This window comes from Bubalus kerabau, chromosome 14 (genome assembly GCF_029407905.1).
Source record: "Bubalus kerabau isolate K-KA32 ecotype Philippines breed swamp buffalo chromosome 14, PCC_UOA_SB_1v2, whole genome shotgun sequence".
Taxonomy (NCBI): Eukaryota; Metazoa; Chordata; class Mammalia; order Artiodactyla; family Bovidae; genus Bubalus; species Bubalus kerabau.
Window position 1 is genome coordinate 23,246,747 of NC_073637.1, and position 19,625 is coordinate 23,266,371.

At 43.6% G+C, this 19,625-nt stretch overlaps 1 protein-coding gene across 1 annotated transcript in view; it reads right to left on the reverse strand.

Annotated features, from left to right (window-relative positions):
- Positions 1-19,625, reverse strand: part of ST18 (ST18 C2H2C-type zinc finger transcription factor) — an 82,673-nt gene that overhangs the window by 48,187 nt on the left and 14,861 nt on the right. The window contains exons 4-7 of the mRNA XM_055546385.1: positions 11,250-11,287; positions 9,329-9,525; positions 9,080-9,082; positions 1,047-1,841 (exon numbers count right to left, since the gene is read on the reverse strand). Of these exons, the coding sequence (XP_055402360.1) occupies positions 1,047-1,841; positions 9,080-9,082; positions 9,329-9,525; positions 11,250-11,287 (1,033 nt within the window). The remainder of the gene's footprint in view (positions 1-1,046; positions 1,842-9,079; positions 9,083-9,328; positions 9,526-11,249; positions 11,288-19,625) is intronic.

Here is a 19,625-nt window from a genome sequence, read left to right on the forward strand (position 1 = left end):
ATCCATGAAACAGACTCACAGACATAGAAAATGAACTTAAGGTTACCAGTGGGGAAGCGTGGGGTGGGAGAGATAAATTAGGAATTGGGGAATGATGTATACACACTACTACATGTAAAATAGATAACTAACAAGGACCTACTGTATAGCACAGGGAATTATACTGAATATTCTATGATGACCTACATGGGAAAAGAATCTGAAAAAGAATAGATATATGTATATGTATGACTTAGGGCTTCCCAGGTGGTAAAGTGACGAAGACTCCACCTACAATGCAGGAGATGCAGAAGACACAGGCTTGATCCCTGCGTAGGGAAGATCCCCTGGAGGAGGATCCAGGACTCTGGAGTAGGTTGCCCTTAAGGACCACCCCTTGGGACACCCCACTTAACTGAAGGACTCATCACCAGGCCCACACAGTGCGGGACTTGGTGGTGGTGGGGTACATCTTCATGGGAGATGCAACTTCCCAAAGTCTGAGGATCGATTTTAAGGTCTCCTTCAAGCACATTGACTTTCTCTTTCAAGTTTGGTCCAGATGTTTCCAGACCCAGAGTCAGAAAGCTTGTTTAAAGCATAGGCTTATAAAGGAATTAGCTCCCAGTCTCCTCCCAAGAATGATGAGAACATCTTGCCTGGCTTTGCAAGTAGCCTGACGTTGATGAAACTCCAAGCTAGTGAGATGATCCCAGAAAGAGGGTGGGAAGGAACAGTTAAAATTCAGTAAGTACTAATGTACTTCTAACGTATCCAACATACCACTTTTTTAAAAAAGTACCATATATTTTTTAAAAAGTCATATTAAGAGAAATACAGTCAATAATTTTTCTTGTGTGTGAAAACCAAGTAAAACCAACCAAGCTTGATCTGAGAACAAGCTAGAGAATAGGAGAAAAATTTGGTAATTTTATAGTACAAATTGGATTTTTAAACTGTGTTAAACTGTCAAAAAGCTATCTGGCAGAAGCAATCAAATCTCACTCGTTCTCCACCCCCAACTCTAAAGCAATGTTAAATGAAATAAAAGCAAAACTGGGTCTTACGTTTATTGGGAAAGACTTGTCTTCCACCCATGTCGATGACTTTGGTTTGCCTCCTCTCCCCGGAGAGATGCTCCAGCAGAAAGCGGTCCAGCTCTTTGTAGGTGTTGTGGAAGACGCAGCCTCGCTCAGCCTGCAGGGCAATCGCCTGCTCCAGCAGACTCAGGTTCCCCTTGGCTTTCTCCAGGGCAGTGGCCTCCTCCGTCCCCGCGGCCGGACACCCACGGCCGTGACCACGGTCCTCACTCCTTGGGAAGGAGGGCTGGGCTGGGCCATCGGATGGGTCCAACGGAGTGTTCTGAGGGTCTTTCCTTTCTGTTTCTGAATCACACACATTTTTGCAGGAGATAAACTTGTTGCCTTCAGTTTTTATTTCGGGAACTTCCAGTAGGTCTTTCCTATCATCCACTAAAACATACTTTGGGACCCTCGGAGGTTTGGCTTCTTCTGAGAAGCTGGAGCCACTGTCCCAACCATTCTCCGCACTTTCAGAGTTACTGTCGCTGTCGGAGGAGGGTGAGAACCGCAGCTGGGAGATGTCGGTCTTATCTTTTCCATCGTCGGAAGGAACCATAAAGCACTCGTCCACTTCGTCCCCCTCTGCTTTTAGAGACTGGATGCCACTGTCGTTTAAGTTTTCACTTATGGTCTGAGCAGATGCACTTTTTTCCAGTGTCCCCAAGTGCATTAGAGATCTGACCATGAGTTCCTGATAACAGCCATATCTGTCTTCCTTCCCATCTGAGTTTTCTTGTGCGGTTGAATGAAACTTCTCATCCATGGGTTTTATCATGATTTCTTCAAGGGGAAAAAGAAAGCCATTATTTGAAAAACAAGAATAAAAATATTTTAAGGAAATTACAATGACCAATAAATAAATAGATACATATACAATGGGCTTCCCTGGTGGCTCAGCGGTAAAGAATCCGCCTGCAGTGCAGGAGACACAGGTTCGAACCCTGGGTCAAGAAAATTCCCTGGAGGAGGGCATGGCAACCCACTCCAGTATTCCTGCCTGGAGAATTCCATGGACAGAGGAACCTGGAAGTCTACAGTCCATAGGGTTGCAAGGGGTCAGATGCGACTGAAGTGACTTAGCACACACACATACATATATAATAGATGCAATATGTGAATATGTGGACTCCATCAGTTTTATAAACATTGGGTAGAAAAATATACACTCTCGACAAAACAAAGTAAAATTCAGACCTTAATGTTCTTAAGAATTACTTTTAAAGAAATGAGCTATTTGAATTTTCAACATGTCAGAGCTAAGTGTGTTTAGTTACTGAAATAAATGCTCAACCATCAGAGTTCTGAATGTGAAATTCACATTACTGTACGTCTTATATTTGCAAGTCTCAGCCAAATGGAAGAAAATCAAATATATGTCCTATTATACATTTTAAAGGAAGTATTCATTGGTTTTCTCTGCTCGCTGGCAATATATTTTCAAAGCTTATTCAGTCGATTTTCTCTACTTCTGTAGTATCCCAAACAAACTTTCAGATTTTATGGAATGTTAGCTAAAATACACAACTCATCTACACAGAGATGGTAACTAAAAGAAGCCCTGATCACTTTCATACTTGTAACATGAAAATTCCACACCAAAGGAAACACAAGTAAATGGAAAAAGAGTAAGACAGAATAATGCCTTGACCAGGAGCACAGTTTCTGGCCTGGCACCCATGTACACTTATGTGAAAAGAGAGGTAGGGAGAGTTAGAGGATGCTGAATGTCAGCTAGTTGTTCCCCGTCCTGATGGTCAAGAAGGCCTGGGACTGAGGACAGGCGCCCATACCCGTGTGTCCTTGTTGTATCCACATCCAGAGCAGCCATCGGTGTCGCCCCCTTCCCTCTTGGCAGTGGCCTAGTCGGGGTGACAGACTGTGTGTTTATTTATATACACTGTCCCCGTGCAAACACACCAGCTGAGGTGCAGGTCCGTGGGTGCCCCAGCCCCAGCCTGGCACCTGGGGAGGGGTTGCCCAGGGAGCTCAGCGCTTGCCAGCCTATGAAATACACCAGACAACCCAGCAGTGGTCCCTGGCATTCATAAAGACAAAAAAAATAAAGCAGGACCATTGCTGTGTCTCTACAGGCAGAGTGGGGGATGGGAAGACAAAATAATAAGCCTCCTTAAAGACTGTTAAAGACACCAAGTGCAGGGCATTCTGCGTTAATGCACATCTCGGGAGGAAAGAAAAGCACAGACGTCCCGCGGAAGGGCTGCGGGAGAGGGTGTCTGTGCAGAAGACAATATGCCTTTTTTTGGGTCCCATTTAATTTTTTATAAACATTGTCTCTGACAAGGACACTCAAAAATACATCTCCATCATCTTCCTTTCTGGTAATTATCTCCCTAAATCAACACTGGACTGCCAGGATCAAGTAAATATTGCCATAGTAACTAAAAGCATTTTTGGATGAAGAGAAGAATTGAGTCACAACACTAGCCCCTTTAAATACCACTGATTATAGGGTGCAGTCCTTTGTTGGGATCTATTCAACATAAACTGAAAAATTTAACATTTTACTTCCTAGAAAAGAGGCTGGCAAAACCCAGCCCATAATATTTGAGAGGACGGTCTATCCTCTCCTGAATTCATATCAGAGGAACTCCAGGTTTAAATAATGTATTAAACATAGTCTAAAATGCAAATGAAGTTTTTCTCAATATCACGGCTGGCTATTAAGAGAAAGTGTAAAGGGTTATGATAATTTTAGAGTATTATGAACTACAGAAAACAAATAAAAAGCGTTTTCCGTGAATATGCTCAATTCATTGAACTATTCTCTCAACTCCACTTAAGTACCCACATGTGTACAATAATGATTTATAGACATTATACCTAATTATGCATATTTGGGCTGTGTGAGAGTGCTAACAAAAGCTCTGGAAAGCAACAATTACCTCTGTTGCTTAGCTACATAGTTTAAAATATTCCTATTAAGTGCAGATCGTCGGAGAGGCGGGGTGACAGCCGTGCACGTGCGCCCGACAATGCGTGTCACCGAGCCGCTGCCAATGCGAGCGTTTTGGGTCACTTCCAGTTTCCATAATTGTTTGGTTCAACTGTTGGTTATATGCTAAAAGAAAATATTTATTAATTATTCTTCAGAAAGAGAGGAGCCCTGCCGGGAGAGGTGCCGGCGAGCGGTGTCCGGGGGCTTCCAGGCATGCTCAGCAAACCTGCCAACCAACCTGCCCCGCGCCCACCCGCTGCTGTCGCTGTCACAGAGAGACCCTGAGTTCACTTCGAGCCTGACAGATCTGTGATGGGGTGCCCAGGCTCCCTATATTCTCTATGCTCATGCAATTTTATTTTCCGGGGTGGCTCAGTCATCTATTTTGTGCTTCTGCCCCTGAAATAACCCAAGAGACCTGTGTTGGGGACCTCATTTGAGTCTGGGCCTGGCATGTGTCTGTGTCAACTGCGATGGCTCCTCAGCCTCATGGGAGAGCAGGTGACACCCTACGGGTCATCAATAAAGGATGGACACTGTCCCTTTCCTGACGCTGCAGCAGAACAAGCGATGGCAGAGGAGACATAGGAGCCTCCATCTGGACAAGGTGGGGCCTGTCTTCATTCAGAGTGAGTAGTGACCTGCTGGCCATGGAAGGGCCCAGTCTTGCATCTGAAGAGGACTCAGCCCTGGTTGCCATTGTCTACATCACACACGCTATGATCACCAGCTGCCTGGGGGATGTGAGGAGTCCCCCTCCTCACGTGCACAGTGTGGAGGGAGACTCCTCCCCAGGTTTGAAGTCCAGAGACTGGGGGTCATGACCTGTGTGATCTCAGGCAGGCCACTGTCCTTGGAGTCCTGGGTCCTCATCTTTAAAGCAATGATAAGGTGCTCCCCTGGTAGTCCAGTGGTTGAGAATCCACCTTTCAATGTAGAGGACCCGGGTTCGATCCCTGGTTGGGGAACTAAGATCCCACATGCCTCGGAGCAATGAAGCTTGTGCACTGCAGCTACTGAGCCCGGTGCTGCCAACTGTGGAGCCCACGGGCTCTAGAACCTGTGCTCTGCAACCAGAGAAGTCCCCTCGTGCTGCAACTAAGAAAGCCCTTGAGCCACAACAAAGACTCAGCACAGTCAAAATTTTTCTAAAAAACGATGATCCGATATCCCAGTGACCAACGAGCCAATAATAAGATATCCTGACAATAAACTGGTATGTCCTTGATATAGTGTCCAATTACTTATTTCATTTAATCTTCACAATAACTCCAAGAAAGGTACTTTTGAATCTCTTCTACCAAAGGGAAACCAGGGTTCTAGAGAGCTAAGGGCTTGCCCAGTTCACATGGCCAGCCAGTGGGGGGCTAAGAGTCAACTCTGAAGCCAGGTGCCTACTGTTTGCCCAAATCTGGATACTTTCAAGACTGAATTATAGGCAAATACTAAAATACACCTGTCAGCTAACTGGTGATGAAAAACAACACAACCTAATGTATAAATAAAAATACAAAAAACAAACACAACAACAGAGCAAAAACTAACACAGTGCATCTCACAACAACACGTGATGGAAAATTCCTCTGGTGCACTCCTGGGCTTGGAGAGGGGCAACACTTTCCTCGTAGAGCAAAAAATAAATAAACTGTTCTTTGGGGGGGGGGGCCTGATATGTAAAAGCTCACATTTGTTGATTTACTTTACGTCAAAGTCTCTTCTCTGAGGGGTCTGGTAATCCTGAATGTACAGAGCAGTGATCACCCATGCATGTCAGCTGTTCTGCATCAAAACGGTTTAAACAAAAGAAATCCTCCTGGTGGTCCAGTGGTTAAGAATCTGCCTTCCAATGCAGAGGACACAGGTTCAAGTCCACGTTGGGGAACTAAGATCCCACATGCTGTGGGGCAACTAAGCCTGTGCTCTGCAACTAGAGAAAGTGTGCGCTGCAACTAAGACCCCATGCAGCCAAAAATAAAAATAAATATTAAAAGAAAGCAAGCCTCCGAATGTCACAACACGTTTTGAGTTTGATTCCTTTAGTATAACTAAGTTTCGGATTTTAGTTCTGTTTCTAGCTAAATGATTTTTACAGGCAAATTAGTTTTCCAGGCCTCCTGAGTTATGTCAGTTTTGCTGAGAATAAAAGCCCTAAGAAATGAATTCGTCTCTCAGAGTTTTTAAGTGGGAGTGGCTTATCCCTTACTTGCTGTTTCTTGAGAGATAATACATTCAAAATGTCACCCCAGCCCTCAGAGCTCCCACGAGTGTGAGGAGTTTCTCAGATCCACGAGCTAGTGCTCACAGCCTGGGAAGGACTCCAGACAGTGGTTCACCCTACTTCTTTCCTTCATCTGCACTGGGAATGTGTGAGCTCAACCTGCCTCCTGATGGTGCTTTGAGCTCACCTTCCGTTTGCCCCAGTGGAAACGGTGCATCTGCATTGTTTTGTCTAAATTCTCTTCTATCTATTGCTCTTTTCCTAAAAATGTTTCTTCTGTGGCACTGGGCTTTTGTCGCAGCATACAGGATCTTTAGTTGCAGCATGTGGGATCTAGTTCCCTGACCAGGGATTACACCCAGGCCCCCTGCATTGGGAGCTCAGAATCTTTGTCACTGGACCACCAGGCAAGTCCCTCTTCTATGATTCTTATTGCCCACGGGCAGCTCTTGGAAAGATAACCGGCAGAAGGTGCAGGAGGCACAATTTTGCCATTAAAGGGACTCAAGTTCATGACCTTAGCTTTCATGAGCTTGTATCCTCTCTCATCACCTAAACTGCCCACTGAAGACACAGTCAGGCACACACCTGGTCAGGTGAATACCTTGGGGCACCTGGATGGTAGATAAAAGCCCTTAGGCTGGGCTTGGATGAAAACCCAGCTCTCTTTCTCTCTGGGGGACTTGCTTAGCAGGCTAAAGACCACTTAGAGTTTTCCTCTCTCAGCCAGGGAAGGGAGCACCTGGGACTGGTCATTTCTGGACATGTGACTTCGTGACTTGACATGGGGGGAACTTTGCCCAATCTGCCTTCTAAAGATACTAAGAGCATGAGGACTGGATTATGGAGCATGGTTAGCTGAGAGATCAGAATCTTGCTTGTCCTTTGACTGTCTCTTAATTATCTTCTTTCCAACAGCTACAAGCTGCATCACCTTCAGCATTAACTCGTTTGTCCTCAGTGGTCTCATCTGCACACCTGTGGTCACAATTACACAGTCATGTCACTGTTGGGTGGGTTAAGTGATATGATTTATGTGTTCAAGATATAGTAAGAATCAAAAGTAATGGCCACCACAGTGTAAGTTTAGCATATTCATTATTAGTAGTGGTGGTTCTAAAATTGAATATAAAAAGAGTGAACCTTTCTGAAGCTGCAGAGAGATGTCCATCAGTGCTTATAAGTGAATATTTAACTGAGAACATTTGACAGTATATTTTCCTGATCAATATCAAGCACCTACAATGATCATTCAGCGACAACAGAAGGTGGGAAGCCAGTGGGCAGGTACAGACCTGGTCTTCATGGCATCTACAAAATGTGTTGGTGTAAAAGATGCCCATTTTCTTGAATACTTGGTAAATTAATGTCAATGGTATTAATTATTGTGTGTGTATATGCTGTGCTCAGTCATGTCCGACTCTTTGTGACCCCATGGACTGTAGCCCGCCAGGCTCCTCTGTCCATGGGATTTCCCAGGCAAGAATACTGGAGTGGGTTGCCATTTCCTACTCCAGGGGATCTTTCTCACCCAGCGATCAAACCCGTGTCTCTTGCATCTCCTTATACCTCAAGTCTAACCATACTAAATCAAGGATTTTCCCTGACACTAGATTCAACCTGCAATTTTCAGGAATCAACAAGAAACTGACCAGCCCAAGGAAACAAACAAACAAAAAAGTCAAGGATGATAATTTACAGATGAGCCATGAGGCTTGAAGACGTATGTTAAATACAGAAAAGCCAGGAAATTTACTCCAACGCTAATAAATAAGAATACAATTGTTTTAACTACAGAATCTCACACTACTTGCAAGTGGAGATTACTGGAGACCGATGATTGTGCTCCAAGATTTGCATCCACTCAGTCAATACACTTTGACACTTTTTCTGTTAACTCCTATTGCAATTACTACCATTTTATATGCAATAGCTTTTTATGACCTAAGAATCTCATTGCCTTAGGCTTGTATAAAGTATATTTCTTTCCAAACGACAATTTATTTGGTATATTTTGATTTCCTAAAAACACATTAAAAAAGATGTGTATGTAATAGCACATGAAAGTGAAAAGTGTTACTCGCTCAGTTGTGTCCAACTCTTTGCAACCCACGTACTGTAGCCTGCCAGGCTCCTTTGTCCATGGAATTCTCCAGAAAGGAAAACTGGAGTAGTTTGGCATATCCTTCTCCAGAGTATCTTCCCAACTCAGAGATCAAACCCGGGTCTCTCACATTGCAGGCAGATTCTTGACTGCCTGAACTACCAGGGAAGCCCATACTTAGGTCTAATAGCAGATACGTACATTTAATTTCACTTTCTAATTAAGTCAAGGTTTAGATCTCCATGTATTTTTAAAAACAAACTTTTGAGATACTTGGCATGTCCTTCAATGTCAGCCTCATGCACAAAGTGGTCTGTGATGGTCTAGCTCCTGGAGGTACCGTGAGAACCGGGTCTAGTGGGTGTGACCGTGAACTGGGGAGAAGCACATCCTAAAAATTTCAAAATAAAATTTGGGATGGGGGATTAAGAGATGCAAACTACTATGTGTAAAATAGATAAGCAACAGGGTGTATCACACAGCACAGGGAATTATAACTGTTTATGGTATACAGAAAAAATACTGAACACTATGCTGTACACCCAAAACATAATATTGTGAATCAATTATAAACGTCAGTAAAAAATTAACAAAGTAAAATTTCAAAATGGAGACTGCATCTCATATGTCATTTGGAAATGTTGTAAAGCTCATTTTGAGGTTTTCTCTTTTAGGGATTGGACATCCGCCCCATTGCTGAGTCAAGGTCTTTTTCAATTGCAAGGCTGAGCAGCTTTTACCTTCTGCAGAAAGAGGCACAGTCCAAGCTTGTGCTCCTGCAAACGGCCCAGGGGCAAGGATGCTCTGTGGCTTGTGTTTGACCTCCCTGCTGTAACAGAGGAAAGCCGGTCCTTGCTAGCAGATGCTGAGGGAAACCAGTGTCTGGTTTTGATCCCACGTTGGACATGCGGCATGTTCCCCCTAAGGTGGGCCTGGGTCTGTGTACTGGGGAGGAAGTGAAGTAAAGCTGGGGCCAGGCCCCGTGCTACCTGTGCTGGGGTGATGGTTGGTCTCTAGGCGGCCGTCCTGCCCCTCTGCCTCCGCCTGGTCTGCACGTCCCTCCTCGCAGTCCACGCTGGGGCTGTAGTGTCGGGGCTTCATGAGCAGGGACTTTCTCTTGTTCACCGGGACCCCCAAAGCCTGCTCCCCGGCTCTTCTCTTCTTGACCGTGGTGCAATCGTGTGCACTGCAGTAACAGACACAGGTTAAGAACACGGCAAAAGAGTTCACAGCTCCCTGACCCTTGACCATCACCAAGTAAACCCAGAGGAAGTTGTAGCCCAGTTTGGGATTAGTTGTCGGCACTGACAAAAACAGCCGGGGAGTTGAATCCATTGAACTGTGTAGATTCTATTTTACTGCTGATCAGAAGAGTTAAAAAAAAAATCATCCTTAATCCTGAGTAAGCATATGTTAATCTGAGCTTTGCCTGGCACTAGACTAAATACCCAGGGACGGATGAAACAAGATTTGCACTGGTTTGTTAATCCCAAGAAAGAGCTAATGTGAAAAATATACCACCAGCTACGAGAAATGTGTCCAGTATGGATAAATCACAAGGTTTTTTGGATAGTTGTTTGCTACTGAAACTGCTTATCTCCGCCACAGTTGCATGTCAAACTTGAGATGCCATATCCTGGGCTTTGACTTGAAAGATGGGGCATTAAGTGTGTGTGTGGGGGGGGGGGGGGCGGTGGGTAGGCTGTGAACATTTGATCAGCCCATCTCCAGGCACAGAAAAAAGTGGAAGGATGCTCATGGCACTCTGCCGTTTGAGTCTCACCCATTTGGCACACAGAACAAACAAATAAAAGGAGGAGAAAGAAGACTGGATTTCACAAAAATGGACCACAGTTTATCCTTACTCCTGCTCTCATAGCGTTTTATTTGGAAGTCCTCCTGAGGATGGCCCTTTGAAAACACATTTCCTACATATAGCTCGCTTGGCGTCAGTGCAGCTCACTCTGTGCTAAAGTTAAAGCAAACATTCTCTTGGTGAGATCTAGGAAGACCAGAGGGTTCAGCCAACACTGAGTCTCTGACATATATTTATTAAATGCTCTTTGGAGAAAAATGCGAGGGCTTAAGATGAAAAGATCCAGAGGAGAGAACCCTAGTCACAGAGTAATGAGATGTTATTCATTCCATCTCTAAAAGAAGGTCGAATATTCAGTAATTATTAAGACAAGGCCTTAAACTGTTCTCTTAAAAACATCAATACGGAGAAATACCCATGGTGGCCTGTTTGTGAAAATTATCTGATCATCATCATACATGAATTCTTGGGCTTCACAGGTGGTGCAGTGGTAAAGAACCCGTCTGCCTAGGCAGGAAACTCAAGAGACTCAGATTCTATCCCTGGGTTGGGAAGATCCCCTGGAGAAGGGAATGGCAACCCGCTCCAGTATTCTTGCCTGGAGAGTTCCATGGACAGAGAAACCTGGAGAGCTACAGTCCATGGCATCACAAAGAGTGCGACATGACTGAGCACAGGCACATACACATGAATTCTTGAATTTAGAAGGGTAGCCTTTAAAATTTCAGAAGAAAATAAGTGCTATTCTTTCTGGGAAATAAAAGATTCTAGAAGGAGGGATAATTCAAGAGGGATAGAAATCCCTCAGAAAAAAAAAGATTAAAAATTGAGAATTGAAGATTATCCTGATGTGGAAGAGAAGAGCAAGTTTCTGAGACAAACTAATGTGCTTTGGCAACATTTCTCTGATGAGTCCAAATTTAAAGTGACCATGTACAGACAATGGGGTAGAATAGAATCTAAGCAAATGAGCAGGAGAGCAGACAGGGGCCTTCAGGAGGAGACTGCATGGCCCGAGCCTGGCCAGTCAAGCAGCACAGTCCATAACACATGTGTCCTATGTCACGGGAGCAAACGCAGACAGATAAGCAGACCTCCTGGGGCCCATGCCTTCTCTGGCCAGGAGGACAACCTGTGAAAGGGGAGGGACAAGAGAAGAAAGCTCCCAGGAATGTGAAGAGGGTTCAAGAAGCCCCCTAAACCAAGTCTCCTAAACCAAGAGAGTTTCCATCAAGATGCTCACAAAACACACAAGTAAGACCACTTAACCACTATCCAGAACCAAGAAGATTTATGGAAGATGAAAGAGGCTTCCAGCAAATGCCATTCAGATACTAAAATGGGGAAGGAAAGTGGACTCTAAACACCAATGTAAGCAGAGCATGGGCTTTGGAAAAGAGGCTGGGAAGGTTTATTCAAACAAAGCTTCATCAGCACCAGGACAAACACTGGTCACAGACACCTGGCTGGAGGCCTTGGCCAGTCCAACAAATACCATTACTTTCTGATGGTTGAGGTGATGGATGAAGTGGAACATCTAGTTCCGGTGGGATTCTTACAGATTTTGCCTTGTCAGTATATATTTTTGAAAATAAATTATCTCCTGGAGCTACATAATTTGTTCTCATTTTCTTTTTTTTTAATATAATTTTATTTATTTATTTTTGACCATGCTGGGTCTTCACTACTACATGGGCTTTACTCCAGTTGCAGCAAGGGGGGTCTACTCTCGACTTGCAGTGTGCAGGCTCCTCGTTGCTGTGGCTTCTCTTGTTGCAGGGCATGGGCTCTAGGGCACACGGGCAGTGCATGGTCTCTAGAGCACAGGCTCAGTAGTTGCCACACATGAGCGTCATTGCTCCACGGCATGTGGGATCATCTTACATCAAGGATCAGACCCATGTCTCCTGCGTTGGCAGGCAGATTCTTTACCACTGAGCCACCAGGGCAGCCCTGTTAATATTCTTATCTTGTTAATGTTTTTATCCGAGTTTATTTAGGAAGACAAGGAACTTCTCAAAATCACATGACCTGTAACTTGTGGGGCTGATATTTGAATCTGGCCTGCTGGTCCCCAAAGTTCATGTTCTCCCTGTGTGTCGCCAAATCAGAACAAGGAACCTGGGTAATTTCCATCTGCCTTTGACAACTAGGTGAAGCAGGCCCTGTTAAACCAGTCACCGCTCTAACCGAAGGAAGCCACCTGCCACAGGGCTGATCCCAATGATTCAGGTCTCATTAAATGAGGAGATGACACTCAGTCAAAGCAAAGAAAAATGCTGCAAAATGTGGTTAAGACACAGGGTCCCCCCACAATGTCCATAGTGCAGAGCAGTGGAATGAACATAATGAGGAGACATTAATAATAATAAAGATCAAGTTCAGCATTTGGGTCCAAACAATAACTTGTGGAAGGATGAAAAGGATATTATGGTTCTATTAAAAAATACAAATATAGTTTCAAATAAATTAATGCATTTGATATTAACAGTGCATGAAGCTCCTTATATAATATTAGCTGTGTCATCTGCAACGAGTAATTGAATCTTCTGGGATGCTAAATTCCTCATCCAACGAAGAGGGATAACAATTCCCATATCACATGTTGTGGGCAAAGAAGGTGCTATTCGTGCTGCTGGTGACAAAAGCAGGTCAGGGCAAGGCGGTTCTGACCCCCGGTTCTGACCCTCTGTGCCTTGGACTCCACCAAAACTCGGCTGAAGGCTCCACCCAGCAACTCCAAACTCTCCCCCACCGGGTGCCCTGCACAGACTGACGCAAGCTTCTGTGTCTGTAAATGTGTTCTACTTTTTGACGTCGTATTTGTATTTACATAAATTACATTAGATTTATATACAACATTTGCTTTAAATCTCACATTCTGTGCATTTCTCCACTGCAAAGTAGCTGTGGCCCAGGCAGCATTTGGAGCTGAAATGAAAGCCTTTATAATAAATATTGCCCTTTGTGTGTGCATGGAGAATGGGCCCCCTCCCTCGTTTTCCCCGAGGGCACACTGTTTTGGCTTTAGTGTGACACTTCACTGTGGCACTGCAGTGAGGGAAAGCCAGGCTTTACATGCCACTGAAAGAAATGCCACAAAATGCTAACATATCTTCTCAAGGTTGCCAGAAATCATTTCCACTGGGTTGTGTTTTCCCATCTGCGGAGCTCTGAAATGTTAAGGAAATAAATGAGCTCTATTATCTATATTTTTCTAGTAGATGAGAAAGAAAGAGAAAAAATACACTCAGCCCTGCATTTATTGTTCTATTCAATCAAACTGTTGCTTTAAACATGCAGAGTCCTCCAGGGAGCGTTACCGATGCACCGACTGCCTTTCAATGCCATATTTCATATCTGTGGTTTTGATTTTATTAAAATATCTTTAGAAGATCTGTATTTTTACCTGAAAAATTTGGTTACATTTTCAGAAAATGCTTCCATTTGGTAACTTGAATTCTAACTTGAAATGGTGCTCCCTTTGATGACAACATATAGCTGAAATTTTATTCAAAAATGATGGAGGACAATAGCAATCAGATAACACTGATGATAGATTCATTGTTGGAGGTCTGTTTGACGTCAAATTCACTGACCTTTCAGGTTTAGGAAACTGTGAGTCCCTCAAATCTGTGCAATGAACACTGGTTTCTAGAATAATTTTCCAGCTTATTTTACACAGTAATAAATCCTCAATGCAAGTTAACAGGAGATATGTAACACATTTAAAAACACAGGTTCATATATGGGAATGGGCTTCCCAGGTGGCACTAGTGGTAAAGAATCCTGCCTGCCAATGCCTATGTAAGAGACGCAGGTTTGATCCCTGGATTGGGAAGATCCCCTGGAGGAGAGCATGGAACCCCACTCCAGCATTCTTGCCTGGAGAATCTCCATGGACAGAGGAGCTTGGCGGGCTACAGACCTTAGGGTCGCAAAGAGTTGGACATGACTTAAGTGACTCAGCACAGACATATATTGGGACATCTATTTCCCACATATATGGGAATAGAATCTAAAAAAGAGTGGATATATGTATATATATATAACCAACTCACTTTGCTATATACCTGAAACTAACACAGTATGGTACATCAATTATTCTCCTATAAAAATTAATTTTAAAATGTAGGTTCAACAATAGCTATATTTTGAGTACATCCCACCAAAAGAATAGAACAGGAAAACAAATGGAAGTTATAAATCCCTGAGTCCAAGAAATTATTTACGTGCTCCAATATTTCCAGAGAAAATTCATATTGGGTATTTCTGTTGTTTTCTTCTGGTTAGAAAGAAAAGCACAGACTCACAGGAAGGGACCCAGAAGAATGAATTTGAAAAATGACTGGCAGGAAAAAAAATGCAGGTATGATGTTTGAAAAAGAAAAAACTTATACTATATTTTCAGAGACATGATATTATTTGAGGAAACCCCCAAAGACCCTACAGATAAAGTATTAAAATAAGGAAGCAAATTTAATGAAGTCACTGTTTAAAATGATTTGAACTTCTATAAACCAGTGATAAAAAATGAGAAAAAATTAAAATAAAACCATTTATGATGCATGGAAGTATGAAACACTGAGGAATAAATTAATACAAGACATGTAAAACCTATACAAAGCAAATAACATTTTGTGAAAATTAAAGACAATCTTCATAAAGGAAGAAATAGAAAATGTTCATGGAATAAAAGATTCAGTACTGAGAGATTTCAATTCTTCTCAAATTTTCCCTACTAATTTTAATGCAACCCCAAACAAAATCCCAAGAAGAATTTATATATATATATATATATATATATTTTTTTTTTTTTTTTTAGCAATTGACAAGTTAACTCTAAAATTTGGATGGAAATGAAAAGAACCAAGAACAGCAAAAATGGTCTTGAAGAAGAACAGTGAGGAAGTTGAAACACTTACAGACCTGGATGTCAGAGTTAATCATAAACCTTTAGTACCTGAGACAGGTATTTCTGGTGCAAACATAAACAAATAGAGGAAAAGAACAGAGTATACAGCCTGTCTACTGGATCCAGAAATAGACTCACACAAATACAGGCAATTTATGGCAAAGGTGTCACTGGGGAAAGAGTTGTCTCTTCAGTGGCTGGCACTGGGTCAACTGAATATTTATCTGAAAAAAAAAGTCTTGACTCTAATTGATGGTGCATACAACAAACTATTCATGACAGGTTATGGGTTTAAACCATGTACTATGAAGCAATAAAACTTCCAGAAAAAAAAAAGTGAGAAAGTTCTTTCATGACCTTGGCAAAAACTTCCTAAGCAGTTTACAAAACATAATGATTTAAAGGAAAACACTGGTAAATTAGAACCTCTTAAACTTAAGAACCTTTATTCATCAAGAGATACCAGCCAATAAGGAGAACTTCCTGTCAATATTCTGGTTTTTAATCTATTTACACAAACTTGTTTAGGTCGTGAAAATTCATTGAGCTCTCCTCTTATCATGATAAGTACATCTTCTGTAGATATATTACACTCTTCAAAACAATAAAAGGCCAAGACAAAGAATTCTTTCAAATAAACAGGAAAAAGACAAATAACTTAAAAGTGGGCAAAAACATGGCAGAAAAACTGACATGCAATTGAAGAGGCACTCAGGCTCTTTCCTCTCCAGGTAAACACAAAAACATAACTGGCTTCTTGGCAAGTGAAGTGGGAACTGTAAGTGGAATCCTCTAAAACTTCTCCGTCCCAGCATCAAAATAGTAACCCCCAAACATCATGTTCTAGAAGAAATGACAGTGGTTAGTGTCACTTAAAACTTAGAGGATGCACAGCTGGTGGGCCCTATGTTCTTTCTCTTCATTAAATTTAACAGTGTGAGTGAAGGAAGTTAGAGAAATAGCATATGACATCCTTTATCCATGGGATCTAAAAAGAAGTGAATCAAAATAGCTTATCCACAAAACAGAAAGGGACTCACAAGACTTCAAGAAGAAACTTGTGGCTGCCTAGGGGGAAGGATGGGGGGAAGGGAGAGTTAGGGAGTTTGGGATGGGCATGCACACACTGTTGTATTTAACATGCATAACCAACAAAGACCTGCTGTACAACACAGGGAAGTCTGCTCAGTGTCACGCGGCAGTCTGGGTGAGAGGGGAGTTTGGGGGAGAATGGATCCATGTGGATGTATAGCTGAGCCGCTCTGCCATGCACCTGAAACTATCACAACACTGTTAATCAGCTATATTCCAAAATAAAATAAAAAGTTAAAGTGCAGACTCTTAGTAAGACTGATCCTCGGGGTTAACAGTGGGCAACCACAAACTCAAATAATAGTTCTAATTGCAACTGTTAGACCAAAATAAAGGATATTTGCTTTACAGATTAACATAGATGCAACTATGAGTGTTTCGCAGTCACTGATGTGGCAGATACATACTTTCCATCAGCGAGGGGAACCAGGACTGTTGGCATCCCCCCACTGGCTCAGCAGTAGAGAGTCCTCCTGCCAGTGCAGGAGACATGGGTTTGAGCCCTAGGTCCAGAAGATCCCCTGAAGAAGGAAACGGCAACCCACTCCAGTATTCCTGCCTGGGAGAATCCCATGGATAGAGGAGCCTGGAGGGCTACAGTCTCTGGGGTCACAAAGAATAGGACACAACTCAGCGGCTAACACACACATGTACTTGAGTATGGATTCGCCTGGCCCATCTTCAGCGCTTCAGACAGCACTGCTATCTGAACATTCTGCCAACAAGCATTCTCATGCATCTCTAAGAGACCCAGCTAGGAAGACAAAGAAAATAACTGGATATACCACTGGTATGACTTATAGCATATCCTGGCCTGATGGAGTGGCAGAATAACTTCTCAAAGGCAAAGCTGAGATGCTGGCTTGAAGGTGCTACCCTGCTGAGAGGGCGTGCCTTCTTTGGGGCCAGTATGCACACATGATGACCGTTATAGTGTCCTGCCCTCCATGGTTTGGATATTTGGGCCCAAGAACTAACAAACAGGTGGCGTTAGGAATGACTCAGTTTACTATGATTCCTAATGACTAACTTGAAGGATCTGTACATTACTCCCCCTAAATCTATCCTCTGAGGGTCTGAAGATCCTGGTCCCTTAAAAGAGGGCTTCCACTGGGGGACACCTGAGAGTCCGATCAAAGTTCCAGCTCTGCCTGCCTCTCAGTCATGTGGATTTCTTGGGCGGGGAGTCCAGCAGGCAGGAGAGGATTGCCGTCCTGGCAGGAGTATGGATCCTGGCTGTCGGGAACAGCAAGGCTGTCATTAAATTTGGGGAACAGAGAAGAACACATTTAGTGACCCTCTTGGCCTCTCCTAGTTCTTTCTGGCCAGACTTGACAGCCAATCAGCTGGGCAGCAGCCAGAGAACTTGAAGGTCGTGGTGACCAGGGCTCAGGTCCCTTAGGGATGAAGGTTACCAGGTAAGCCATCTAGGCAAGCAGGGATGCTAGGCAAGAAGGAGGACGTGGATGGAGGGGTATGTAGGCAACGAGAGGGACCAACGCTGGGAGCGGCCCCCACAGCTGAGCACCCGGGAGGAATGGCGAGACTTTGGCAGCAAGTCTCGCCCGGCTACTCGACCAGCTTCTACGGAATCAGGAGGCAGGCGCCTGTGGGAAAGTTAAGTCTGTGTTCACTTGAAATGGGCCTCCTGATTCCAAGTCACAGGCTACCGCAAACACAAGTTTACTTTTACACAGATGAGCCTGGGGGTCACTTTTCTTTCATGGAGGACAATCCCCGAGTCCACGCCCAGCTTGCTCAGCCACATGGTGGACACGCGTGCCCACGCTGTGTGAAGCACAGAGCTGTGTGAAGCACAGCACCCACAGAAAACCTATAATTTAAGCTTCTCCTGTGACTCATGTCATCAATTCAGCAGCCATGTCGTTGCTATTTATCGATGGTTGGTTTGCTGTCATGGAACACTGATTCCATCGGCAAGGTTATTTGATAATATCAGGTTTATAAGAGTGAGAGTTGTTTTCCCATAAGGCCAGAGCTAATAGATGTTTTTTCCTCATTTAATTGGGATTAAGTTTTATGAATGATCAATTACTTGCATAATGTCCACAACAGTTTTTTCATAAAATGGTCAAGCCATTAAAAGCCACACTGTAATAATAATAATGATAACAACAACAACAATAATAAAAACTTACTCTGAATCCTGAGTAACAGTGGAAGAAGCTAAGAAGACTCTCTGAACCCTCCTGCTCCCCTCGCCCCACCATGCTGGTGGACACACTCTTCCCAATGATATCATTCTGGCAACACTGTCAGAACACACTCCTTTTGTGCCACCATGGGGGTCTGGAAGTTTCCATGACTGTAAAACTTAACTCCCTAATTGCCGTTGTCTCTCCCAGTAACCTGGAACTGTCTTAAAGGGAACAGAGTGCTTCTTGTTCATTTCTTATCTCCTGTACATCTATAGACATCCCAGGTGGCGCAGTGGTAAAGAACCCGCCTGTCAATGCAGGAGATGCAGGAGACAAGGGTTTGATCCCTGGGTCGGAAAGATGCCCTGGAGGAGAAAATGGCAACCCACTCCAGTATTTTCACTCCATGGAAAATTCCATGGACAGAGGAGCCTGGAGGGCTACAGTCCGTGGGTTGCAAACAGTCGGACATGACTTGAGCATGCATGCACCAGCACCAATGCATCTATGAGCCTGGGTCTTGGTATCACATTTTATAAATGTGGCCTGAAGCTGAAGTCCATCTAGATGTAAGTGTATGAAGATGACTTCATGCAAGCAGGAATTGCCTTTCCCCAGGAGAGGCATCAAAACCTACCCAGTGACTGTTCAGATGATGTGGCTGCCCATTCTCCTTGGAACAACAGGTCGTTGATCCACATGGGCTTTTGCTCCTAGTTGCCCTCTCCACCGAGGAAAGCCAGAAGAGAGATGGTGGTGGGTGGGGTTAACAGGAGCAGGTGAGTCAGTAAATCCTACTTTATTTATTCACAAAGTAAAACCATGAGCTAGGGATGGGTTTGCAGCCTCTTTGTGATCGTGGGGCCGTCACTCCCGGAAACACATCAGGACCATACAAGTAAACCCTACATTTGGTGGCTTTAAATGAAGATCAGGAAGCATAAAGTACCACCTATTTTAGTACTGAATGACTAGAACACAGGTGTCCTCTGTTCTCTCCTGTGAACATTTACTGACTTTTTCTTATCCCAAGATATGCAGACTTGAACTCTTTCTAAAGAGCAGGCTCTGAATGGCTCTGAATATTGAGAATGACAGAGAGTAAGGCTTAATTTGTTTAAAAATTTGATTTAAGAATGAAATGTTTTGGGTGCTTCCCTGGTGGTCGAGTGGCTAAGACTCCACTCTCCCAATGCAGGGGGCCCAGGTTTAATTCCTGGTCAGGGAACTAGATCCCACATATCAAAACTAAGACTTTACAGGCTGGAACTAAAAATCCCCCACACTGCAGTGAAGAGCAAAGA